At 38.2% G+C, this 27,902-nt stretch overlaps 1 protein-coding gene across 12 annotated transcripts in view; it reads left to right on the top strand.

Annotated features, from left to right (window-relative positions):
• ablim2 (actin binding LIM protein family, member 2) overlaps positions 1 to 27,902 on the top strand; it is a 79,108-nt gene that overhangs the window by 40,961 nt on the left and 10,245 nt on the right. For 2 of the 12 annotated variants that reach the window (XM_059532193.1, XM_059532192.1), the window contains exons 3-17: positions 4,548 to 4,731; positions 7,613 to 7,725; positions 7,887 to 8,013; positions 8,256 to 8,349; positions 13,687 to 13,774; positions 15,360 to 15,418; positions 16,566 to 16,616; positions 17,506 to 17,583; positions 17,731 to 17,874; positions 18,249 to 18,281; positions 18,778 to 18,895; positions 19,930 to 20,163; positions 22,469 to 22,570; positions 23,431 to 23,484; positions 24,717 to 24,760. In XM_059532193.1, the coding sequence (XP_059388176.1) occupies positions 4,548 to 4,731; positions 7,613 to 7,725; positions 7,887 to 8,013; positions 8,256 to 8,349; positions 13,687 to 13,774; positions 15,360 to 15,418; positions 16,566 to 16,616; positions 17,506 to 17,583; positions 17,731 to 17,874; positions 18,249 to 18,281; positions 18,778 to 18,895; positions 19,930 to 20,163; positions 22,469 to 22,570; positions 23,431 to 23,484; positions 24,717 to 24,760 (1,523 nt within the window). Of the gene's footprint in view, positions 1 to 4,547; positions 4,732 to 7,612; positions 7,726 to 7,886; positions 8,014 to 8,255; positions 8,350 to 13,686; positions 13,775 to 15,359; positions 15,419 to 16,565; positions 16,617 to 17,505; positions 17,584 to 17,730; positions 17,875 to 18,248; positions 18,282 to 18,777; positions 18,896 to 19,929; positions 20,164 to 20,499; positions 20,581 to 22,468; positions 22,571 to 23,430; positions 23,485 to 24,716; positions 24,761 to 27,902 lie in introns of all 12 variants that reach the window. The other 10 variants (XM_059532199.1, XM_059532197.1, XM_059532195.1 and 7 more) reach the window with 10 other exon arrangements.

The raw sequence follows: 27,902 nt of genomic DNA on the forward strand, positions 1-27,902 counted from the left end.
CATACAGTTAATATTTTGTAAATATTTACATGAATATATTTATATTCTTATCTTATATTTTTTATATATATATCTATATCTATATCTATATCTATATATATATATATATATATATATATATATATATATATATATATATATATATATATTGAACATATAAACATAACATGTATTTTTTAAATATACATGCTTGTATTTGTATTTGTCACACACCTGGACTCATTTTGTGTGTTTTTGCCCCTGTGACCCAGTTTCTGTCTTCCGTGTTCGGTTTGATTAGTTCCCAGGTGTGTCTATTCTATTTCCCCATGTGTTCCATGTCCCGGTTAATTTAGTCATTCCATCCACCTGTGTTTTCCCTATTATCCCTTGTATATAAGCCTTGTCCTTTCAGTTCTGTTTTGTCAGGTCTACTCGTCAACTCGTTACTCGTCTACTTGTAACTTGTCAACCTGTCTACTTGTCCACTTGTTACTTGCCACTTGCCACTTGCCACCTGTTATTTGTTACTTACCTTGCCTATGTTTGAGTTAATAAATCCCTGTTTCGTTTATCCCTCGGCTCCGTGTTCCTTCCAGCAGCGTAAGCCGTGACAGAAGACCCGACCTAAAAAGTTAAAAACTGCGTGTTTTCCCTCCGTTTTGTTTTCCGTTTTTTCACAGTCTTTTTCTTTCCGCAGTGTGTCATGGATCCCCTCTATCGCCCCGAATACCTCCTCCTCCTGCTGGAGCAGGAGGGACTGTCTCTCGAGGACCATACCAGACGGTTTCTCTGGATAGCTAATGCCACCAGCTACCCGGACCACGCGCTCTGCACCTTTTATCACGCCAGCCTGAACTCCAGGTGCAGAGCGTTGTCGCCCGAAGATGGTCCTCGGGAGGATTTCGCCGCATTTATAGAGTGGAATCTGGTGAGAAATGGGTCACCTCTCACGGTCGGCCCAATGGAGGATCTCGCCAGGTCCACTCTGGACCCAGAGCCCAGCCTACAATCTCCCCACGGTACGAGGCATAAGCCCGAGCCCACCGATGACGGAGAGCCAGAGAGCAACCCGTCAGACCAGGTGCGAGAGCCGGCGACACTGCCCACCACGAGGGAGCAGAATGTGGAGCGCCAAATGGGTCAAAATGAGGGGGTTTCCGATTCACCTATGCCAGATCCTCTGTTAAGCTCAGGAAGGGCTCCTGATCTTCCGTTAAGCCCAGGACGGGCTCCTGATCCTCCTGTAAGCCCAGGACGGGCTCCTGATCCTCTGTTAAGCCCAGGAAGGGCTCCTGATCTTCCGTTAAGCCCAGGACGGGCTCCTGATCCTCCTGTAAGCCCAGGACGGGCTCCTGATCCTCTGTTAAGCCCAGGAAGGGCTCCTGATCTTCCGTTAAACCCAGGACGGGCTCCTGATCCTCCTGTAAGCCCAGGAAGGGCTCCTGATCCTCCTGTAAGCCCGGACGGGCTCCTGATCCTCCTTTAAGCCCAGGACGGGCTCCTGATCCTCCTTTAAGCCCAGGACGGGCTCCTGATCCTCCGTTAAGCCCAGGACGGGCTCCTGATTCCCCGTTAAGCCCAGGACGGGCTCCTGATCCTCTGTTAAGCCCAGGACGGGCTCCTGATCTTCCGTTAAGCCCAGGACGGGCTCCTGATCCTCTGTTAAGCCCAGGACGGGCTCCTGATTCCCCGTTAAGCCCAGGACGGGCCCCTGATCCCCCGTTAAGCCCAGGACGGGCTCCTGATCCCCCGTTAAGCCCAGGACGGGCTCCTGAACCCCCGTTAAGCCCAGGACGGGCTCCTGAACCCCCGTTAAGCCCAGGAAGGGCTCCTGATCCTCCTTTAAGCCCAGGACGGGCTCCTGATCCTCCTTTAAGCCCAGGACGGGCTCCTGATCCCCCGTTAAGCCGAGGACGGGCTCCTGAACCCCCGTTAAGCCCAGGACGGGCTCCTGAACCCCCGTTAAGCCCAGGACGGGCTCCTGATCCTCCGTTAAGCCCAGGACGGGCTCCTGATCCTCCGTTAAGCCCAGGAAGGGTTCCAGCCCCAGAGCTTACTCCAATGCCTGCTCCTCCAAAATTCCCACCCTCCCACCCACTCCTGCCTCCTCCTCCGCTGTCGTCTGGCTGCCCCTCTGCTCGCCCTCAGCCTACTATCATTGTGGTGCGAGCTCAGCGGGACCGCCATCCTCCAGCGACGCCTTGGTCGGCGTCTCCCTCACCTCCGCCTCCAGCCTCTGAGGCCTGGACTCCACCTCGGCCCGTTGACCCGTCGGCTCCACCATGGCTCCTAGCTCCTTCCTCTCCGCCGTGGCCCGGCAGTCCGCAGGCTCTGCCTGGCTCCCTCGTTCCTCCGGCTCCGCCTTGGTCTGGCGTCGTCCGTCCTATGCCTCGGGACTCCACTCCTCCGGCTTCGCCTCATCCCTCCATCCCTCCGGCTCCGACAGGCTCCTTCATCCCCTCGGCTACACCTCAGTCCTCGGTCACTCTGGCCTCACCGCGGCCTTCCGGATCCACATCGACGCGTCAGTCACCAGAGCCATCAGTTCCGCCTAGGACCTCCGGCTCCTCCCCGTCACCCTGGCTCTTCGGTTCTCCGTCTCGGGCTCCTCCTCCACTTGCTCCGTTGCCGTGGGTCGAGTCCCTGGAGTCGGTGACCATTCCTCCTCCATGGCTCCTTCCTCCGTCGGCCCCACCTTGGGCCGTGATGGCTGTGGCCTGGGTCCTGCCGGGTGCCTCCTGCTTCAGATCCTTCCTGTCTCCTCCCTGGCTCCTCCCTCCGTCATCTCCTCCCTGGCTCCTTCCTCTGTGGTCCCTGTCTGCTGGCCCCCTCCTGGGAGGCTGTCCTCCACCGGAACCTCCTCCCAAGTTCCCACCCACGCCTCCCTTTGTTGTTTCTACGGTGCGAGGACGCACCTACCGGGAGGGGGGAGTACTGTCACACACCTGGACTCATTTTGTGTGTTTTTGCCCCTGTGACCTAGTTTCTGTCTTCCGTGTTCGGTTTGATTAGTTCCCAGGTGTATCTATTCTATTTCCCCATGTGTTCCATGTCCCGGTTAATTTAGTCATTCCATCCACCTGTGTTTTCCCTATTATCCCTTGTATATAAGCCTTGTCCTTTCAGTTCTGTTTTGTCGGGTCTACTCGTCAACTCGTTACTCGTCTACTTGTAACTTGTCAACCTGTCTACTTGTCCACTTGTTACTTGCCACTTGCCACTTGCCACCTGTTATTTGTTACTTACCTTGCCTATGTTTGAGTTAATAAATCCCTGTTTCGTTCATCCCTCGGCTCCGTGTTCCTTCCAGCAGCGTAAGCCGTGACAGTATTTATATATAAATAATAAATATATGTATTATACACATATATTATGTAAACAAAAACTTTTATTTTGGATGCAATTAATCGTTTGACAGCACTTATTTTTAGTGTTTTACAGTAAAATGATAAAAGCAGACAACTAAGAACTGAAGAAAGAGGTGCAGTTGTTTTTGTCTGTTATTCAGAATGAGATATCTCAGCCCTGACAGACAGAAAGAAAAGCCATGGGAGAGAAGGAAATTCCACAATTATCATTTACCTCAGAGGAGGTGGAAAATGGATCAGCCCTGAGAATGATATCATCGGAGCGTGTCTGTGTGTATTATGTTCCTGATGTGGTTCCTGTTTTAGTGGAAAAATGACTGTGAAAAAAGGAAAGAGAGAGTGGGGAGAGATTGAGTAAGTCAATGAGGGAGAGGGGAAAATTAGAGGAAGGTTGTGTTTGATTTAGTTTTGTCCTGTCCACTCATGCACCTGCCTGGTCTCCAGTCTCCAAGTGCCTGGATCATGTCATGGTGTGCTTATTAGAAACACAATAATTATTCTGCTCACATAAACAAATGGACACACACCCAAACACATGATTTGGGTAGTCATTATATCATTATGGGTAATACACATATTTATTCCTCAGACCCATTAATCACAAACCAGTTTTCATTTTGACAGCACATTTTGATTCAGTTTAAGTCATAGCCTTTTGACTAAAATGCCATTTAGTTTCAGTCATCTGAATTGTTTTAGTTTTAGTTAACAAAATATGGTTTTTGTCAAATAGCCTACAGTATACTAAAATCTAACGGGTTGAGTTACAGTAAAATGCATTTATTAAGCATTTATCTCATATTTCCAAACGTATTATTTATTATATAATATATAACTTTTAATATATTTTATCATTGTATATCTTTAAAAAAAAACAAAAAAACATTAATATTAAAAAGATGATTTCTGACTGGATCTCTTGCCAAATCATTTTCCCCTTATATTTCAATATATATATTTTTTCGTCATATTAGATTATATACCCATTTATAGTCTATATTAGATGTTTGTTTATTAGAGCACTGACTATTAGTGACTATAAATTGAAGCGCCAACAGGTTTCTTTTCAATCCTCACCAAAATGTATAATTTTCAGGTTTTGCACACATTCAAGTGACTTGAATTCTGGAAATGTTATGTTATCATTAAAGATGAACACATTGTAGCAATAACTGTCCCTCTCTTTTTTTCTTGCAGTTTGTGGATGTGATTTGGCTCAGGGAGGGTTTTTTGTGCGTCAGGGCGAGTTTATCTGCACTCTGGATTATCAGCGACTCTATGGCACCCGCTGTTTCAGTTGTGAAGAGTTCATTGAAGGGGAAGTTGTGTCCGCCCTGGGCAAGACATACCATCCGCGCTGCTTTGTCTGTGCCATCTGCAAGTAAGACACACATTCAAACACACTAACACATTCACTTCAGTCCTTTAACAGTTTTAGCCTTATGTTTTCAGTTTAACATTTTCATTTGGATAAGGTACAGCAGCAGTAACCAAATTCAAAATTTTAACCATATATGTGACCCTGGAGCACAAAACCTCCATATGTAGCACGTGTATATTTGTAGCAATAGCTAACATTACATTGTATGGGTCAAAATTATAGATTTTTATTTTATGCCAAAATCATTAGGATATTAATAAAGATCATGTTCCATGAAGATATTTAGTAAATTTCCTAATGTAAATATATCAAAAGTTAATATTTGATTAGTAATATGCATTGCTAAGAAGTTAATTTGGACAACTTTAAAGGCCATTTTCTCAATATTTTTTTTCACCCTCAGATTCTAGATTTTCAAATAGTAGCATCTCAGCCAAATATTGTCCTAACAAACTATACATCAATGGAAAGCTTATTTATTCAGCTTTAATGTACATTTGAATTGATCCTTATGACTAGTTTTGTGGTTCAGGGTCAAATTACATTCAACATCAGTTTTATCATTAATAATAATTTACACAGTGTCTTAATGATAATAAAACAAAATCATACTTCTCCTTCTTCAGACATTAACAGTGATTGCTTCCTATTAATTTCTTTCAGTGTAATTATATTATGTAATTAATGTGGACAAAAATTACTTGCATGTAGAAATTTAAAAATACATTTTTTTTTAAATACAATTATTATTATTATTATTATTGCACAAGTTATAATATTATACAAATTTATATTTATTATTATAAATACAAAACTCTTAATAAGATTTGCTAAATGCAAGGTATGATTTTTTTTCTTCATACCTTTACACATGAAAAAAAGAATAGGCTTAGTAGGTGTCAATGCAATGTCCAAGACTGCTGTTGTATTGCTAAGTAAAAAAAACAACAACAACAACAAAAAAAAATGCTGTGTGAAATGCATCTTTTTAGATTCAGCACTTCCTGCATGCAAGGTTTTGCACTGGATGCACAAATTCCATTTATATCTCATGGAGATTCAAACGAAATGTACTTACTATGTTTTCGTGTGTGCATTCATACTAGCTCGTGTAGCTGCCATTTGTGGTGTTTTATTTCGAAACGTTCTGCCGCTGACTCTGTGTGTGTGAATTTTATGGGAAGGCAATCTTGTTACTCAGGGAGGGGAAGGAAAGGGGACCCGCCAGCTTTCAGTAAGAATGTTAAGTGTATGCTCTGCTCCCGGGCCACTTATTTACAGAGTGGTGTAGGGTGTCCCTCAGTCTCTGAATGGATGTTGTGTATGTGCGTGCGACATGTTGATCAGAACATGGCCCTCCATAGCGATGCCCATGTTTCTGTGGACATGATGTACCCATTTGGTATCTTGGGTGCGACTGGATCTTACCTCATAAATATATAATTTGTAGTTACTCTGGATGACTTTATCCAACCTATTCCAACACAAAGTGTTTCTACATCTGCTAGTCAGAAATTATTGTTACGGCTATTATTATAAGTTTAATGGCAGGCTAGTAGGTGTGAACAGAGGTCTACAGAACTAAATGATGACCTTTTTACAAACTAAACTGGTCCAACAACCACAGAAACAGTAATCGTTGTTATACCAAGACAAACAGACAACCAGTATCCATTACAGAGTTTTGGATAACATAGACTAGCTCGTTAGTTTTAAATTCACTGTCAGGCGATGGTGTGTTAATTGGACATGGACTTTCACTCTTGCTTTGGGTGATGAGAGCATGAGCCAATGATCAACATACTGTGATATCATCAGCTCTCGTACTGAACTATCAGCCAAAGAGATGATTGGACATGTGCCATCATAAGCCTGTCTTATAATGGTCTGCTTGAACTAAGAGGTCTTATGCCTGCCATGTTCCTTGTGGTGTAGCACCAGAAAATGATTAAATGTAATAATATAAGATTAATTCACATTAAACTTCTGTGGAATGCAAAAGGTGAGGTGAGGTAGAATATTCAGGATGTTTATTTTCATATACTCTAAAACCAGTGATTTATTAATACGAAGACTATATACAGGTATGTTGGATGCTGCTTTTTTTGAAAAGCAATAAAATGTTAGTTAATTAGATTTTTGGAATTGTAACTTTTTATTTAATCTGGTTTAGTTTAAACTACATAAACTGTTTTTATTTCGATGTTATATTTATTTAATATCAAGAAAATATTTTTATGAACTCTAAATTTACACTGTACCCAAAAATATACAGTGGTAGCCAAGATTATTAAAACACTAGTAGTTTCACCAGCTTAAAATTATTTAAAGTCAGTTATTTCTATCTTTTGGTGTAGTGTGTCAGTAGGAAATATCAGTTTACATTTCCAAACATTCATTTTGACATTACTTGTAATAATCCAGTAAGATTTTTCCAGTAAGAGAACAGCCAGTGCTCCACACAGAGATCTGATCTCATCATCATCAGTCTGTCTGGAATAACATGAAGAACAAACTGAGACAGACTCAATCCAGAAACTTTTCCAGGATGCTTCAAGAGACCTTCCTGCAAAACTACCTGAAAAATTATGCACAAGTGCACCTAGGGCAAAAGCTGCTTTAAATGCAATGGATGGTCAGACCAAATGTTAATTTAGTTATTTGAAGTTAATTTAAAAAAGCTCCTTGTTTTACATCATTTTTACACAAGGGCCTTCTGTCACCCTTTTGTGGGTTTTTCAGAATTTAGTGTCCCTGAATCTGATCCTAATTGAAAATGGTTTGAGAAACTAGTGTAAAGTTCATCCTCATGTGAAAGTGACTTTATAACTTTAGTGAATGATGAGATGACTGTGTGTGTGTGTGTGTGTATTTATGGCAGGCAGCCGTTTCCGGCTGGGGGCCGCGTGACGTTTAATGGCAAGGAGTGCGTTTGTGAGAAATGCACTCAGCCTGTGCCAGTCAACAGCACGGCTTCACCACAGGCTGTGCACAGTGAGTACTCTGTGTTTCTGCATTGCAATCTATTCCATCCTGTGCTAGTCTCTTTCTCTTACACATACACTCACTCATTCATTTCCTAAATGTCTGCAATGATGGTTTTCCATGCCATTTCATTAGTAATACACTACACTTTTGTCTCGCTCTCTCTGCAGATTGCTGCGGCTGTGGAAAGGAGTTTAAAAATGAGCAGTCTCTGGTGGCGTTGGACAAGCACTGGCATCTTGGCTGCTTCAAGTGCAAAGTGTGCAATAAAGTGCTTAATGCAGAATATATCAGCAAGTTAGTCTCACTGTTACTCTTCTCTGTGTGTGATTGTGTAGATGGGGGCTTGTGTGTGCTTTATCGATCGTAGTAATGTGATCTGCAAGCCTGCTGAACCCTCTGGAAGCACTCAACATTATTGATGTGCTGTATTATGAAAGAACGGGGGATTCTCATGGCCAGAGAGCAAACAGAGATCTGTCACCATCCTTGAGTGCTAGAGAAATACATCTTCTGTAATGTGTGTTGATGTTCTGCAGGGACGGGATCCCCTACTGTGAGGCAGACTACCACGCCATGTTCGGCATCCAGTGTGAAACCTGCAAGAAATACATCACTGGAAAAGTACTTGAGGTTTGAAGAAATCTTTTCTATTTGTCAGGGGTCCTTTAATGAATGGATTCATTAATAGATTGAAGTAGATGAATGGATGGCTTAATTATATTGTTAACATTGCTTAAAGTCCACATGAAATCAAAATCAACCCTTAATTCTTTTTTTAAAGACCAAAAAAAAAAAGTTCAAGATTGCAATTGAAAGTTTGGACAGTGTCATTTATATACTATTTTAGTATTCTTAATATTTTTTAAACTAGCCTTTAGTACTAGATTTTGTTAAATATTTTAGTTTTTCATTTTCATTAAGGATTTGGTCATTTTGTTGTGTTTTTGTAATTTTTGTTAGTTTAAAAAAATATTTCTGTTTATATATTTTTTTTTACTTTATCCTAAAGTTATTTATTTCAGGTAGTTGACAAGGCAACTTGACAAAAATAAATATACTTAAATCTATTTTAAATCAATTTGTTTCATGGTAAGTATACTACAAATACATCTACATATTTATACTTAATAAAATACCCTGCAATTGTACTTTTGGTATACTACACTTAAAGTCTGCTAAATTGGAACAGCTAATTTTGTACTTAATGCACTTTAATTGTTCAGAAGTAGTGCTGAAGTCCAACTAAAGATTGAAGTATGTTTCATTGTGCTAAATTGGAAGTATTGCAAGAATAGTTCAGGTACACTTTAAATATTTTGCATTTAAAGACCAAAATTATTAAGACCATACAAATTTCATCAAGCAACATTAAACACATTTTAGGCTTAACATTAAGAAATGTGCATTGTACACAAGTAATAGGACTACTCCAAATAAAGTTTCATGATAATTTATATATTAGTAAGTCTTGAGCAATATGTCAGTATATATGTTAATAGATTTGAACTATACTTATTATGAAATACATTTATTTTAAATATATTACTTTTTTTAGTCGAGAGCCCTTCTAATTTTCATAACATTTTTTTATTGTAATATTTATATTTAATTGTTTTTTTCAGCTGTATTCCAAAAATGAATGACATTTCTTTTTCATTAATATTAAAAACCCTTTGTGCAGGACGAAGGGTTCATCTATTAAAATAGTCGGTAGGGTATACTTATATTACAGCCATGAATGAGGGGGAGGGACATTCTCATGCTAGAGAACATTTGATTGGACAAAAATCTGCAGTGCAGGATGAGTCATCATTATTCTGATCTATTTAACTTGTGCATTTCTGTTATAAAAAAGTCAACTTTAAAGTGTGCACTAGCATAAAAACCAAGATGATTCAAAGTCAGAGGTGTCAAGTAACGAAATACAAATACTTTGTTACCTTACTTAAGTAGAAATCGTATCTATACTTTACTTAAGTAATAATTTTTCAGCCGACTTTTTACTTCTACTTACATTTTTATGCAATTATCTGTACTTTCTACACCTTACATTTTAAAAATAGGTTCGTTACTGCTATTTCATTTCGGCTCGTTTTCATTCTGGCTTGTCATCATTCAAGAAAAAAAAAAAAAAGCCTATCCAGATAAATCGCGCCATCCGGATTAAGTGAATTTGATTGTGATTGGATGAGAAGTGTAAACATACACCATTCCGACACTCTATTGGTTTGTACGTGATCCATTGCACCTGCTGCATGACACAAATCACATCACACTCCTGCAAGGACATAGCCAGTGTTGGGTTCGTTTATCAAAAATATATTTCTTAAAAGTTATTATTTCTCAACTACTGGCTAATGTATCAAATGCGTGCTTTCTCTTCTTCCTCCACAAATTAAGCTACTGTAGGTAGTTCGGTAGCGAGACGTTTAAATAAATTAGTGTTTGCAATTGACAACGCGATTGACATGTTGTGATAAGTAGGCTATACCAACTTTGTAACTCAATACCCCCCAACACTGGACATAGCAGACGTATGTAGCGAATACAGGAAGGTATCAATCAAGAAGGTATCAGGATTATGAGTTATTTTTCATTTTAATTATTTAATTAATCACTTAGATTAATCATTCATTTTGACAGCACTAATGTTTATTGTAAATAGACAACCATACAAGAGTAATTGTTACTAAGCCTGCCCTGGGTACGCCAATGTTCTTGTCTAGTGCCCTCGCAGATTCCTGCAGCTAAGCTTGGATGTACATTTACATTCCATTAAATGTTATTGATGACATGCCTCTGAAGTTTGACTTTTTTAACCATAACAATGCTTATAGGCAACTAGTCATCATATCTCTAGTTCTTTAATGTATTTGCATTGTACTAAAGTGTCTTAATTTTCAATGGGCATATATGCGGCTGAAACAGGTAGCCTAGTGCATGAACATGAACATTTTAATATAACATCATAGTCATTATGGCCTATGGCCTTTAGAAATTTTTTTTTTTTTTGAGGAGGTGGGGTAGTGCACAATAGGCCCCTGTGGCACGGCCTAAGCTTTTGTTCTTAATGGCATTTTTTTCCTTACATTACTGTGACGAGTGGGGCGGGGCCGAGGGACATGGGAGCGAGGCCGGGGGAGTGATTGGAGATGAACTACACCTGTTCGACCCACCGGTCTCGAGGCCCATGGAGGAGATGGAAGGATATAAAACTGGAGCGACGACAGTGAAGGACGAGAGAGGACCAGGCCTGGGCTTTTAGTTGTGTTTTGGTTTTTATTTTATGCGCACCAGTCGTCCGTGAGGGGCTGGTGCGCTGTTTTGTGTTTATTTTGTTATTAAAATGTTTTTGATTGTCCGCCGGTTCCCGCCTCCTTCTTCCGGATGAATATGAAGGTTGATATCGTTACAATTACTTTTACTTTTATAATTTAAGTAGTTTTGAAACCAGTACTTTTACACTTTTACTTGAGTAAAAAGCTTGAGTTGATAACTTCTACAAAAGTCTTTTTAAACCCTAGTATCTATACTTCTACTTGAGTAATGAATGTGAATACTTTTGACACCAGTGTTCAAAGTAAACAGAGAAATAAAGCTATTTTATCCATATTCTTTTTCTCTCTGAAATATGTCACATTACTAAGTAAAATGGCTAGTTAATGCCATTTCATGTTGACTTTATAGCAAGACTTGGTTGAGTTTTATCATATCTTTGCTTTGAGTGTGTGTGAAAGGCTTTTATTCTCATCTGAGAGCTTCAGGCTGGTTCTCTGTAACCACAGTGGTCATGTTCACTCTTAGAAATAAAGGTTATTCATAATGCCATAGAAGAACCTTTTTGCCTAAATGGTTCCATAAAGAATCTTTAACATCTGAAGAACCCTTCAGGTTTTTGTTTCACAAAAGGTTCTTCAGATTATAAAAAGTTAAGAGATGGTTCTTTAAAGAACCTTTGATTGAATGGTTCTTCCTTGGAGCCAAAAATGGTTCTTCTATGGCATCTCAATGTTGGAGGGGGCAGAAGATGAGTGGTTGCTTACAAAGACCATCTCAGACAGTCAATTCGCAACCCATCTGAAGCCTAATTACAGTATAGTGCAATATATCTCCTCATTTTGCGTCTCCTTCTCACTCTTTCTGTTTTGTTCACTCCATTTTCTTCTTACATGCAAACTCTTACTCATTTTTCTTTAAACAGGTATTTTATTACACCCTAAAAGCACCCTATTGATGTAGTTGTTCTTTGTATCTGCTAAGTTCCCCATTAGTGGTCTCATATGAGTAAATGTTGCTTGTAAAAATACTTAATTTAGGTGTGCATTTCATATCTGTCACATATACATAAAGATTGACAGCTTTGTGTACTTTAAAGCTCTATAAATAAGTGTATCTGTGTGTGTCGGGATTGGGATACTGTTGCAATAGAGAGTGTCCCATTGGCACTGCCACTTGCTCTCAGTAACCTAAAATTAGCTGGAGTCACTGTGTGACATCATGGGTTAAGATGGTAGTTTTAACTACACAATTGCTTTGCCAAGTGCTTTGAGTAGATTTAAAATAAACAATATCTTGGCTTTTTTTTTGCCCTCAGCAAAATTTTTTACATGAACTGAGGTCTAGTTGATACAGGTATACTAATGCTTGCAAGAATAATTAGCCCATCTTTCAGGAGTAATGCCAGGTCGCAAGCCTAGACAGAATCGGGGTACTGAGGTAACCAAAGGTAAAGGATTTTATTGTGTATTTGAGGAGATTTTTAAACAGTTTGTTCCATTTGTTGTTGTTTTAAAGTATGTAACAGAAAGAGAGCACAAACAGAGCATGATTTACAGGTCCTATTTACTCTAGCATTTACTGGGAATTGTATCTGAGCCTGAAATGTCATGACATTTTGAATGGCAAGACGTAACTGTGTTGAAAGTGAATGGAGAGGGAGGAGGGGCGGAGTAGATTTTCCAGTGCATGTTTTGATACATTAGAAATGAAATCACTAAAAGAAGTGTGACACAGCATGCTGAAAATTTCCAGTCATAGATGAGTCTTTCGGGACTTAATGAAGGTTGATGAAAAATGGATGACAGGAAAATATAAAAGACTTATTTTACTAATCTGTACTCTTTCAGGATGGACAGAGCTATTTATCTCGTGAACTAAATCTAACCTGGAAAGGACACCAATATTTAAAGGAATAGTGCAAAATTACAGCCTGACAGAGCTCATAATAAACACTAAAATGATTGATAACCAGCTTAATTAATTGAAAGTTAGAGAGCATAAGATAGAGAAGGACAAGCCTTTATCTAGTACACTACCATGCAAAAGTTTGGGATCAGTAAGATTTTTTATTTTTGTTTTGAAAGAAATGAATTATAAAAAATGACTTGCTGTTCTTCATAAAATATACAAACGTTTCCACAAAAATAATAAACAGCACAGCCATTTTCAATAGGGATTTTTTTCCTGAGAATCAAATCAGCATATTAGAATAATTTTAGGTAAGCCTATATTTTCAAAAACCTTTGAATTGTAGTGTATATAAATTATATCAATAACATTTATTGATGGCATGTTATTTGTCTGAAATGCCCATTTTATATCCCAAGGCTGAAAGAAGGCAAAAAAAGACATACCGAATGTTTTATTTTGTATATTTTTATGTAAGAGTTTTCAAATGAAATGTGGCTATCAGAAGTGAAGTGTGGCAGCTTGCATCTGTGGTCCCTCTACTGTTCAGACACAGTTACTGCAGACGGTGTCCCCTTGCCTAACGCTATCAAATTGCATTTGAACTGCAAATAAAGTGAATTAGTTGAGGAATAAAGCAATTAATTACTTTGTTAAGAGAATTAAGACAAATGCAGACTTTATAATCCCCCAATTTGAGTAAATAAAGTGTATTCACTGAGAGATTTCTGCAGTGAAGGCGAATGACTGATATGTGTTCTACTTTGTGTTTATCTGCAGGCTGGAGAAAAACACTATCATCCCACATGTGCCAGATGTGCACGTTGTGACCAGATGTTTGGGGAGGGGGAGGAGATGTACCTGCAAGGTCATTTAAACATCATCAAATTTGCATGATTTGCTTCCTATACTGGATTTTTTTTAAAGAAATACTTCAATACAATGAATATTGCCTTTGTTTTATTTGAAAATGATTTTAATGTGACAATTCATTTGTCAACCTTTTACAGATTATATATATATATATAAAAAAAAAATGGATTTGTTGGCTGCGATTGGCAACAGTTACGGTTGAAGAGATACATTTAATTTGATGATTTGTGCGAGAATGCTGCATGAATTATTTTCCTCTGCAAAGTCCTATATATTTTGAGCATGATACCAGGCAGACTGATGATTACTGACAAGTATTTTTTAAATATGTTTTAGTATACTTAAAAAAAAACATCTGTACTGACAAATACAAGAATTGATAGTTTGTTTTGTATTCTAAACAGCGATAGACAGTCATACGGAGCTAGACCAGCTCAAACCAGTCATATCCAAAACCTGAATACATTCCATAGTTGATGTGTCTTACATTATAAAGAAGAAAACACACATTTGACATAAGATAAACATGGTTTTATTTATTCTCTCGTGTCCCACCTCAAACGTTGCAATACTTCAGTATCTCATTGAACTCTGTGCAGTGATTTACCACAGAAACTCACTGCAATGCAGTTTTTCAAAGGAGTTTTATAGTCAGATGTGCTTTTAGAACGCAGAATCAGTTAGAAGCCTTTTTTCAATCTGGCTAAAATAAAATGAAAGGCTGCTGACTCATTCAAAGGGTGAATGATTGTGTTGATATGAATGCCAGTTGATATGGTAGTATACAGTATATGAACATGCTAATTCCTCAGAGAGATGAGTTATGTGAAACATGTTTGTTGAATTAAGAACAGAGATATTTTAAAGGAATGTAGTTTTCTACACAAAACTTATTTAAGCCCCATTTAAAAATGTACACTACTGTTCTTTTTTAAATAGTTTTTGAAGTGCCACCAAGGTTGCATTTATTTGATAAAAATACAGCCAAAAATATAAATAAATACCTCTGAAAAATATAACAATTTTAAAATGTTTTCTATTTTAATAATATTTTTATAATGTATTCTTGTGATGGCAAAGCGTAATTTTCCGCAGCCTGCAGTGTCACATGATCATTCAGAAATCATTCTGATGTGCTAATTTGACGCTAAAGTAATATTTCTTGAAGTTCAAAATAGTTGTGCTGTTTTCATGGAAACTGTGATACATTTTTCTCTGGATTTTTTGATGAATAGAATATTCCAAAAGAACTGCGTCTGAAAGAGTTGAAAACTTGATTGATATAAAACATCCTTACTGAATAAAAGTTTTCATCTCTTTAAAAAATGAATCATACTGACGTTAAGATTTTATCTACCTGATTTCAAATCATATAATGATGTTATAATTAATGTGATATATTCACTATACTTGAATATTGTGCTGTGTGAAACTGAAGGCAACTGACCTCCAGTTAGTTCAAATGATTGCGTAAGTGGCTAAAGAAAATGAAATTGTGCCATTTTGAGTGTCAATACTTCTGAAAGCCTGCATATTTTTAACATGGACTTGCAAGTTATTTTTGGATTTCTCTTTCACAGGTTCTTCCATCTGGCATCCTCCTTGCAGACAGGCAGCACGTATGGAGGAGAAGAGTAAGGTAAATCTAACCAAACTGTGACTGAGGACGGGGAGTGAATTCACTAAAAAGTTGCAGCACAAAAACCTGCATCTAATGTATCTGTAGTTTAATTTGACCAGGAACTAAATGATCTGAAACAGAGTCATTCACTTGTTGTAAATCAGGCGTATTATTTAATGCACCTTATTTAATATACTCAATACTTTAGCCCACAGAAAATGGGCTGACAGTATTTCAAATACGTTTAGCTTATGGCAGCTGTTATTCATGAAGGAATGGAGAAGTGTTTAATTGGGCAAGTGTTTCAGATGCATGTTGTTGTCGAGTGCATTTTTGGCTTTTATAGTGCTTATTATGGTGCCTGGATCACTGTGGTGGAGTGATGTTGTACAGTCCCAGTAAACTATGCAAGATTGCGGTAGTCTGGTGTGTCTAGCTCATAGAACCATCCTGCAAGTTGGAGAATTTCTCTATATACATTTTGCATGGTTGTGCTGTTAAAAGATTTGCTAAATTTCTTAAGAGAATCAGGCACTAAATCAACGCAGACAATAAACACTGCTATCAGCGGATCCACAATTTTTATCGACTTGAATACCATTAAAAACCAAAGTCTAGAATCAGTGACAGACTCTAAAAAGACAGTCAGCAGAGGTGTGGGATTTAAATTTTATCCTTAAAGGGATAGTTCACCCAAAAATGAAAATTCTGTCATCATTTACTCACCCTCATGTCATTTCAAACCTGTATGAGTTGGTTTCTTATGTTGAACCTAAAAGAAGATATTTTGAAGTTTGCTGGTAATCAAACAGTTAGTGGTTCCCATTGATTTCCATAGTAGGAAAATAAATACTATGGTAGTCAATGGGAACCAACATGTTTGATTACCAGCAATCTTCAAAATATCTTCTTTTGTGTTCAACATAAGAAAGTTACTCATACAGGTTTAGAACGACATGAGGGTGAGTAAATTATATTATAATTTAAATTTTTGAGTGAACTATCCCTTTAATATCTTACAAATTAAAAAATGAGCTCTGGTTTAGGTAGTAGACATGCTCTGAAATATATTACGCAAAATCATTTAACATGAGGTTCAGTTAGTTAAACAAAGGTGATATGCAGTATGTGGAAGCGCTTCACTGTAACAACCCTTTTCCTGCAGAAACAGGTGCGGATTCAGCTCAGTGATCTCCATTCCAATGTACCTGAGCAGGTTTGTGAAATGTGGCCCTCTCCCCTCTGCATGGGCTTACTTCCCAACCTGCTTTTAGTTTTAATAGAATGCTCACTAAAGTCCAAAATGGGGCTGTCAGGCTTCCACCACTCCCACCCAGTAAAAAACTGGAACCAAAGAACAGGTTTAAACATCGTGTGGCTATAGAAAAGACACTGTGAATCAACCCTGAATGCATTACTTACAAGTAAAATCACAAATAAATCTTTCGCATTATTGTAATAAGATACTCAGTGTTTTGTTTTTTCATGATAGCTTATTGTTTGTTGATTTAAAAAATGACAGACCATTTTACCAACTTACAGTAATCTATTATCCATTAATCCATTTGTCCTATATGCCATTTAAATAAAAAAAGAATATTTCTCAATAAGAATTTTAGTCTTAAGCAAAATTGCTTAAAATAATAAGCCTTTTAAGAGAATATTTCTTATATTACATTCTTACAACATATATTAATACATTTATAGCCAAACATGTATAGGTTTATTGAGGTTACTAATAAAAAAACCTATTTACTATAGTATGTTTGTTTACTTTTTCCTGACAAAATACAGCTTATTTGTATTTTTTTTTATTGCATTACACTGTTATATCTGTTCCTGTATAACACCCGAAAAAAAAGTATTGTTCTGTCCTAACGGCAAAATCTTTACTAGCTTTCTGTTGATTCCTTCATAAACTGTGTGAAAACTGATAAACTGTTGTTAGTGCCGCACAATAGTACAAATTGGAGTTGATCTATAATCACTTATGTTACTTCGTACAGGATTTAAATCGAGTCAACAAAATGCCTTTTGGTTGCTGTATTTTTATCCTTTTATGGTTTAGTGTTTTTTTGTTTTTCTCATCTTGTTTTTGTTTCCAGGTGACAAGAACATCCTCTGAAAGCATCACCTCTGCTCCTGCCTCCAGTGCATCGGGCTCCCCTAGCAGAGTTATCTATGTAAGTACATTTGAAAATTATTATTTATTTTATTTATTTATTTTCATTTGTTCAACATCACCACCAGTGGGCAGCAACACAAAAGCCTACAAATAACTATATGCATAGAGAGAGTTTCAAAGCCATAATGTTGCTCTTTTTTTTAAGGCAAAGCTGGGTGATGAACTTCTGGACTACAAGGACCTGGCTGCTCTTCCTAAAATCAAAGCGATCTACAACATTGACAGACCTGACATGCTCTCATACTCGCCCTATGTGAGCTACCCTGTGGAGGACAGGACTTTTGGAGAGGTACAAGTACATACCCTCATACAGGCTTACATGAGGGAATAACATATACATGTCTTCAATTTGCTGTTTCTGATTTTTGACTGTTTTGTTTATCTTTATAGGTGACTTAAAAGCAAAATAATTGCATAATTACTCATGCAACAGCTACATCATTCATTTGTTACAATAGTGCCATTTTTAAATGTAATCATCTTTACTCATCATCCATCTTCATAGCAACCTGGCTTGGCCAAAAATCATAATTTCGCTAATTCATCGAAGTGTTACAGTAGTTTCAGTAGTGTAACTTAGTTAGGGGGAAATCTTTTTTTTTCATGAACGTGTCTATCATTGCATTCAAGTCCATTTTACTCATTTTCTTTCTTTGTTTCCAGTCACCCCAGCAACTCACCCCTACTCCAACTGAGGTATAGTAGACTTAACATGAAAACAACAGGACCCGTTATTGTTTCTTTGGGTCTTGTTCACTAATCATACATTACAATATATACTGTCCATATCTCATTTTTATTCAGAATCAGACAGATTGTTACTTGAACTTATTACGTGATGAAACCATTTCTAAATGAAAATGTTACACACCTTTTCACGCACAAATATCTGCATGATTAGTGAATGAGACCTTGTTTCTTCATATTTTGTGAGCAGTTGTTTGTGAAATAGAACAGTTGTGGTTTGGAAACATGAACAGTATTGTGTGTTTTTCACCATCTTCAGTTTGAAAACTCTGTTGTGTTATCACTCAATGATCAGCCTATTTCTATTTAGGACTGATTATTGCAAACTGGTCACATCTGTTTCTTTCGCAGCTTTATAGTCCTCCTGTGTGTCCCAGTGCCATAGTGTTTGCCGGTTAACATTGTTAATTGTCTAACGCTTTTCGCACTGTCTGTTTGATTCTAGGGAGATGGGGAAAAGTCTCCTCGGCAGAGGAGGCCCTCCAGCCCAAGCTCCAATAGCTCTTTAGGGGGTTATGGCCGCTATACGCCTTCCCGCTCGCCTCAGACCTACAGCAGACCAGGTATCCCTCCACATACATGATGATACTTCTGGACACAAAGTCATTCTTATCTCCACAGTTATTGTTTAACTACACTATTTTGCCAAATTGTATTGGGACACCCCCTTCTAATGAACATGTTTGACTACTTTAGTAATTTCCATGAGTACAAATCTTAATGTTTAAGCATATAATGATATTCTAGGGAATTGTGTGCTTCTTATTTTATGGCAACAGTTTTTACAGGACCATTTTCTTTTTTAGCATGACAGTGCCTCTGTGTATAAGGCAATGTTCAAAAAGAAACTGATTCTGTAAGAACTTGACTGGTCCACAGAAAGCAAAGTCCTAATCCATGCTGCACCTTTGGTGTGACTTTAAATACATACCTTGAGCCAAAAAATCATTATCAAACTCCAATGATGTGTAAATATGGGCACAGTTAGACACTTCCAAAACTGTTGCAACAGAGATGGAAATACAATTTTTAAATACATAAATTATATTTCCATCTTTCTTGTCACAGTTTTGGAAGTGCCTTTTTCTGTTCTAAAGAAGGGGGTGCCCCAATACTTTTGTCCGTATAGTGTACAGTACGTACAGTGTGAGTATCTTTTATATACTTAAATGAAAATGTATCTAAATAAAAAAGATTTCTATTTTATTTAGATTTCTTTCTATTCATCAAAAAATGTCATCAAAAATATTAAGAAGCACCACCAAAACTGAATGAATCAGTAAAAAATGTTTTAACAAAAGTATTAATCACAACTTTTTCAACATTGTACTGAAATCATCTTTTGTACAGCATTCCAAATCACTAAATTAAGAGGTTCAGTGCAGGTTGTAAAGACACTAGGCAGCGAGGCAGTTCACTAAGATGTTCAACAGAGCTAAAGCAATACATTCTAAAATGACATTTCTAACCACAATAAACTGATTTGATACAGAATTTCATTGAAGAAAGTAATTCAAGAATCATTTGGTTTTTTAAATATAGTTGCTGATCTCATATTACTGCCATTCTTCCCTGACTGCCTGGGTCTCTTGCTCAGAGCAATTTCTGAGTGTCAAATACACCACTCATCCAGAAAATTCCAACTTGTTGCCTGTTCCAACTTCGGGGAGGAGTAGTGCCCATGGTTGTGCCAGAGGCTCCTCCCCACTGCCTTTGTACAGCGGCAGTGGTAGAAACACACCACAGGCAGGGAGTGGTGGCGTGGCCCTGCCCCTCAACCCCACTACTCTGGCTTTGCTCCAACAGCACAACTACATCCCTTACTTCAGAGGTACCACAGTTCTGCCTGCAGGCTTTTGCCCAGTACAAATCACCACATGCTGCATGTGTGTGAGCTTATGGTCTTGGATTTGGTTGGTACAAGATCCACTTCCCCCTGACAATATGAATGAATGAGTTCAATACTAAAAATGCTATTTTAAGAGAGCAAGACTAATGTTGCAAAGTGCATGACGTTCCAGCTGTTGGATTTGGATTTCAACACAAATGAACCATTGGACCAAGCTCCATAACTCAGTGCTTCATATGGGTTGCATTCACATTGAACGACTAGTGAATTACAAACATAAAATTACTAGCCTATCCTTCATCCACCTTTCCTAAACAGGAATTGAGGCAGGATTCAAACAGGAAGCAAAGTCTGAAAGTAGGACTAGGACAGCCCTGCACCTCAATTTGCCTTCTCACGGTAAACCCTAAAAACCAGTCCCTCTTTCACTGTGTATCACCAGTGTATTACAGTGATGTGAGATTGTAGGTGTACCACAAGGTTCAGTCCTTGGACCAGTCCATTTTTTATGCTTGCTGGTATTGTGTTTATACAGAGTTGTTATGTCCAATCATTTTGCATGGAAAACATGTTGATATTCATTATATTTGAGCTGAAGCAGTAACCAAATGCAGAAAGACAAATGCGAACATTGTTGGCAAGCATCAGTATGCATTTATTTGTTGTACTGTAGTTGATGTTGTGCTTCATCTGTTAAGGTGAAATTTTCCCCCATACATCTGATATGCAAAATGACTGTCTGTATGTTTGTGTTAATGTTGCCATTTACTTGGTGGCTGTTGTTTCTCTCTTTTCAGTATTTTCAAGTGTTTTATTTGACCTAACATTCATACTCAGACAGGCAGTAGTTTGCAGGTGGAGTTCAAAAGTCTGAGACCATGTAAAGAAATGAAAAATGTATAGAAGTTTCAGAATTTCAGAACACAGATCAATATCACAAACCTGCAATTGATTAGTTATTTGATTAGTGATCTAGAAATAATGCAAAATCTGAAGTATTTCTTCATTTTACCTCATAACATTGTTTAAAAAAAAATTCATTATTTTTGTTTATTTCCTGTTTAGTTTTTTTTAAATACAGAACTCAGTTTTTTGGACCTCACTGTGCATATGTAAATTCTATGAATGTATAGAATATATTGTGAATTATTTATTCATAAAGATAAGATGTCACTGAAGAGGTGGAAAGTATGATGAAACAGATTTGGGTTTTGTGGTTTCCCTGCAAGACGTAGAGAGAGTGGGAATAAAGTTCGCAGGAGAAGATTAAAGGGTAAATTGATGAGCTGTAATTTTGGGTCAGTTTGCCAGGCACAGTGGCATAAACTTAGGCCTTGTACAGTTCCAGGCCAACCCTTTAATGTTGCATGAAAGTACACTGAGGTTGCGTTTGGAGTGTGCTGCTCATGATTCACTTAGCTTTCTAATTGACTTATTGGTTAAGTAGCCACACAAGAGGAAAATCGCATCTTGCTTACAAATGGAAAACCTCACTGACTGATTTTGTCATATCATTGAAGATCTTGTGATGAAATGCTGCATTACACCCAGTGGACATGAGAAGGGCGTTGCAATCCATAAAATCATATTTTAATGAGTAATGGGACCATTGAGACCTTCATACTCCACTGTGTGCTCCAGTGTTGTGATTTGTGTACATTTAGTGTATTTTATGTCAATTTCCTGCTCCCCCAGCTCCAGATGTGTGTAAGATTTTCCCCTGATACAGGGTGAATTTTTACTAACAGCACTTTGTGTGTTAGATGGTGTGTGCATGTGTCTGAGGAACAGTTGCAAGTGTGTGTGAAAAAGAGAAAGAAAAGACAAAAGGAGACAGAGAAAGAGACTATCATTTGTGTATTTTGGCTTTAAACATATGCAAATTACTTTAAAAGAGCATTTGTAAAAAGAGATTCTCTCTCTCTCTTCTTTACTCTTAAGTTTGGCAAAAGATTGTGATTATAAATACTTATTTTCCGAATATGATGATAACATCACAATTCAGCCTGCCATTGACATTCATTTCTATGTCCACTTCATCCTGGCTCCACTCAGTTCAAGCAGAGCAATGAAATTTGTGTGTCTACTGAACAGATGTCATCAGTATGAACACGACATACTCTCACAAACTCCAACGCAAAGGCAAATTTATACTTTTTAGAGCTGGCTGTATTGTGAGGTTTGTTGGAAGATCTAAGACTAAGTGAATCATCATTCTGGCAGCCCTGTTAACCTTTCTTCTCTCTCCTTTTCGTTTTTGTGTCTGCCATGACTTTCACCCCCCAAGGTAGTGAAAGCGGTCGGAGTACCCCTAGTCTCTCCACCTACTCTGATGGCAAATCTCCTTCCTCTACATATGTGGCGGCCCCACGGCATTTCCATATCCCAGGTTGGTGCTAAAACTCATGTTCTTTCGCTAATTATGGTAAATCAGCAGGTTTTTTCCCCCTCACAGCTCTGTCCTCACTTCTGTACAATGTTAAAACTTATTTTTCAACACATATTTGCCTTTATGAAAACATCTGGTAGACTGAATAATTCTTATTCATAATCTGCCTTCATATTGTTCTGCGAAAGGTCATTTTTGTGCATTATTTTGCATCAGTTTAATACATTTATAAGTCATCATTGTAAGCAAAGCCCTATTTTTAGTACGTAAAAGAAACTTGTTACTGTAACTGCTCTTCCCTGGATACGTTTAAAATAAATCTAATGATCAGTTTCATGTGTTTTCTGACCATTATTGTAATGACGTCTTGTTTCCAGTGCTGGCAGATGCTGAAACAGCTCTTAAAATGTCCCACATGTGTTACATTAAATGACTGATTTTTTTCTATAAGTAATAGTTGAGAAGCAGACGTGAGGTTGGGATGACCTAAACAAGCTGCAGAGAGACACATGTTGTGTCAATTTTTAAGACATTATGTCATTGCAATTACTCCATTTATCTCCCTGTTTTCCTCTCCGCTCAGTTCATTTTAGGTGACATTTCTATCTTCTAAGTAAAAAATTAGATAAAGCTTTCATTATTTATGTATACATAATTCTGACTGCAGAAAATAAATTTTGCAAAGGCAAAATGCTTGATCATGCATGGCAATCATGAACATGATGAATGAAATGGACTACAATCTCTGGAATCCTTTACAGACTCATATACTGCATTTCCCGATTCCATCCTCTAATAACTTATGCTACTTTATTCATCATCATTCTTATTCTCTTCCTCTCTTTGTCTTCCATTCTCAGAGACTAAAGTCAAAGATAATATCTATAGAAAGCCCCCTATCTACAAACAGCATGGTACAGTCCAGTCTCCGTACAGCCATGTTTCTTTGCATGCTGTTACGCATGTCACCATGGTACATGTGGCCATGGAACTGTAACATTTGACCCTCCTTCTGTCTGCTGGTTTCCATTTCAGCTCCAAATAGAAGGACTTGTTTTACAAATCCCAGAAAAAGGTTTGAATTTGATAAGATGCTTGTTATCAAGCAGTCAGTACCTATTTGTTGGTTCTTGAGCACATGCACAAGGGTTACGCAGTATTTTGAAGATATTCAATGTGTTTATTTTGAATAGCAGTTAGCCCTGAATTATTAGTGCTGCTCAGTGCCTATTAACTTAGAGATGATTGTTTTGATGTTTGTTAATTGATGTTACACATACACCAACAATTTGAGGTCAGTAAAGTTTAAAAAAAATACTCACCAAAGCTTATTTGATCAAAAATACAATGAAAACATTTATACTGTGAAATATTATAGCAATTTTATTTATTGCTGTAACATTACAAATATCTTCACATCACTTTTGATCAATTTAATGCATTCTTGCTAAATGAAAATATTAATTTATTTAAAAAAAAAATCTTACTGACTCCAAATTTTTGAACAGTTGTGTACATTTAATGTAAATAATGCCTTTGATTTTATGTTTTCATACATGTCTTTTGAAATTCCTCCTGACATGGAAACAGCAGTCAGATAGATTCTTTGTTTTATTTTCGTGCTTCTGTCCATTCATACATACTCATTTGTCAGTTGTAGTATTCATAGTTTGCCATCTATCTGTGGTGTTGTAACTTAGATGTTAAACAAACATGGTGTCTGTGTAACTCATTGGTTTAGTGAAATGTCAAAGGCATTTGTGCAATCCATTGTGATTGGTTTAAAGACATCTGTAAAGCTCATTGTGATTGGGTGGGTGAGAGGTATCAATCACTTGATTGGTTTCTTTTGGCCGTTTCTTCTGAACTTACCCCTTGACATTGTGTTTGGTTGTGTCACTTTTCACTTGCTTGTTGATTCTCCCTGTAAATTAGTTTTTCTCCTTTAGTGAGTACTTCCGTTTTAAATGAAGCTACAATGAAAAATTTGATTACACATTTAGGATTATATAACAGTATTTTCTTTCTGTTTTTTATTGTGTGTGTGTAGTACAGTACACTGCATGACGTAACTTGTGTTTATCACGCTTTCAAACAGTGAAAACGTTCCTTTAGGATATATTTAAACTTTCTTACTGTGCTGCAGCTTCCAGAACCTCCTGGCAAGATGGTGAAGATGTAGACAGAAAGGTGATTTTTATAAACATCTCTGTGTGTGTTTGTCCATTCTGGTTTACAATATAATAAGTTGTTTAGGTTATTTAATCCAATCTACCCTTGTGAAAAGTGTACGTAATTAATATACTTGAGTGCAAACTGAATGTAATGTTTTTAGACACTTAAAGGGATAGTTTTCATTCCACGTCGCCCCACGTTCCACGCTCTCGCTCGATCCGCTCCTCTGCTATCAACGAGAGGAACAGACAACGAAACTTTTTGGTTGTTAAAGGGATGGTTCAACCAAAAATGAAAATTTTATGTTTATCTGCTTAACCCCAGGGCATCCAAGATGTAGGTAACTTTGTTTCTTCAGTAGAGCACAAACCAAGATTTTTAACTCAAACCGTTGAAGTCTATCAGTCTTATAATGTAAGTGGATGGGAATCAGAGCTAAAACAAAAACAAAACAAACACAAACAAGACTAAATTAAACCCTGCTGCTCATGATGATAACTTGATGTGTAAAGACACAAGACGGTCAGTCTGTGTAAGAAACTGAACAGTATTTATATAGTTTTTTACCTCTGATTTACACAATGTCCGAACCATTAGAACTCTCTTGAGCATGGCCCTGTTCCAAATGGCACACTCCAGACTTGTGGACTTCCTCAGAGTCCACACTTTGGTGACGTCATGTAGTGCAGACCTATAGGGCCCTTGGCGCGAGTCCACGAGTCTGGTCTGGTTGCTTTTGCTTATGCCACCTGGGTATTAGACAATATATACATGCCTATTTATATAATGTATACAGTTGTAATAATACATAATGTTCCATTTAAACTAAGATTACAATTTTAACACATAATAAACATGTGCGTGCGTTTCAGATGAATTTACAGGTTTAAATATAAATACTAGGTTTACATATGACTCAGTAAAGCCCTGACATTTGGTTCTATTTATTTAATGAATCATAATGCGATCGTATTATTCAACGCACTATTATTATGTTTCAGATATTAACCAATCAAGTCTGATTGGCATTTTGCAAGAATTCCTGGGTAGTTAAAGTGTGCGGAGCCTGCATCTATGCAGGCTTCGCGGAAGACCGCTTCAAGGGTACAAAGGGGGCGCTGCTGAGCACTCTTCAGAGCGTTAAAATGCTGAATGGGACGGCCTAGGGACTTGTAGACTTGGCGTGCAATTTAAGTCCACGACCAAAAGTCCACATGAAGTGCGCCATTTGCGACAGGGCCCACGTCCTCAGCAGCAGGCACGTGAGGCATCTTCTTCTTGCTTTATAGTGGATCGCAGACTTATAAGTGCATTACCGCCACCTATCTCTCAAGTGGACCATTGACACTCTATCTACAATCTCTATTAGGAGTGTCAATGGTAAACAAGAAGAAGAAGAAGACACCTCATGTGCCTGCTGCTGAGAACACGTATAGGAAGACGTGGTCAGGAGTGTTCTTAAAGTTATTCTGACATTGCATGAATCAGAGGTAAAAAAAACATATATATTCAGTTCAGTTTCTTGCACAGACTGATCGTGTTGTGTCTTTACACATCAATGTATCGTCACAAGCCGCAGGGTTTAATTTGGTTTTGTTTGTGTATACTTTTTTTTGTTTTATTGTATGTTTTAGCCGTGATTCCCATCCACTTACATTATAAGACTAATAGGCCGCAACGGTTTGAGTTAAAAATCTTGGTTTGTGTTCTACTGAAGGAACAAAGTCACCTACATCTTGGATTCCCTGCGGTAAGCATGTACTGTAAACATCAAATTTTTTTTTTGTGAACTGCATGTTAATTTCAATTATATGAAAATATATTACAGTTTAAATTTATATTAATTCAAATTAGCAGAACTTAGTGCTTAGTGACTTAGTCTTTAAGTAATTGTTTTCTTTCAAAAATGGTTAAAATGTATTACTGACAACCTTTTATGATAGACTAACATAAAGTAATTTATATTAAATCTTGTATGACATGTATTTATATATATTTGGAGAATCATAAACACGGGACGTGATGGTAAACTGTCCATTGTGCCAATGGATGGTATGCACATGCACATGGTTTGCCTTGATGTTGAGAGTGGCGTGGGAGCTGTACCTCAGTCATGGGAAAGATGTAAATTTCAGGACACATCATCAGTAATGTACCTTTGAATCAGGGGGTGTTTCGGCCTTTCAACACTAGACACCCTCATCAAAGGTGGCCAGCTACAGGGTGTCTCCTTGTGTTTACTCCAAAGCGCTCTTCTCCGTAGTGGTAGATTATGTCACCCATCCTTTCCAGCTTTTTTTCCACTGTGCCCACTTGTTGCTCCAGGATTTTTGTCAGGTCGTTGTTGACTATTTCCCACTCTCTCTTTTCAACAGCTTTGGGCCACTTCACACTCGGTCTGTGCCCTTTGATCTTCTCCTCCTTGGGAGGTCTCTGTGGTTGAGTGGGTTCCTCCACCGGCATTTCTGTGCTTGTATTATCCTCCTCAGTAACAATGGTGCTGATGCTCTGCGAACTTTGGTTTTTTTCCCGTCGCTGTGCTTCAATCGACTGATTTGACTGGTTACTTCGTAGGAAGTACTGGTCAATGCGAGGCCCTTGTTTCTGCTCTCTCAAGCACCCTCTCTTTCCTTGGTGTGTCCTCAACCCCCTGTATGATGTTATTTTCGCCCAGCCACAGGTGCACACTTGAAGAGAGTGTCCAGCTGCTGCTGTGGTTGTCTCATGTGCCGTGTTCTTGCTCGTAATCATGTCCGTTCCTAGGTCTGTAACCATGCTGTCAGTCATTGAGCCATCTTGCGCCCCCGCTCTCGCAGGCTCTGGGGGTATGTTCCTTTGTTCACTTTCTGTAGCATTTGGCGGGTGTCTCCAACAAACTGAAACAGCGTTGGAGACTGCCGCCATGGGTAGCTAGCCCATGACCGCCCCAGTGGGGACTATTCCCTCCAGTCAGCTGTCTCTCCAAGCTGTCACACAGACTTTCCTATGTTGTCAGCTGTCCTTTCACAGCGGTCATTGGACAAGTCCAGATACTCAGAATCATAAACATGGGACGTGATGGTAAACTGTCCATTGTGCCAATGGATGGTATGCACATGCACATGGTTTGCCTTGATGTTGAGAGTGGCGTGGGAGCTGTACCTCAGTCATGGGAAAG

Source organism: Carassius carassius, chromosome 40 (genome assembly GCF_963082965.1).
Source record: "Carassius carassius chromosome 40, fCarCar2.1, whole genome shotgun sequence".
Classification (NCBI taxonomy): Eukaryota; Metazoa; Chordata; class Actinopteri; order Cypriniformes; family Cyprinidae; genus Carassius; species Carassius carassius.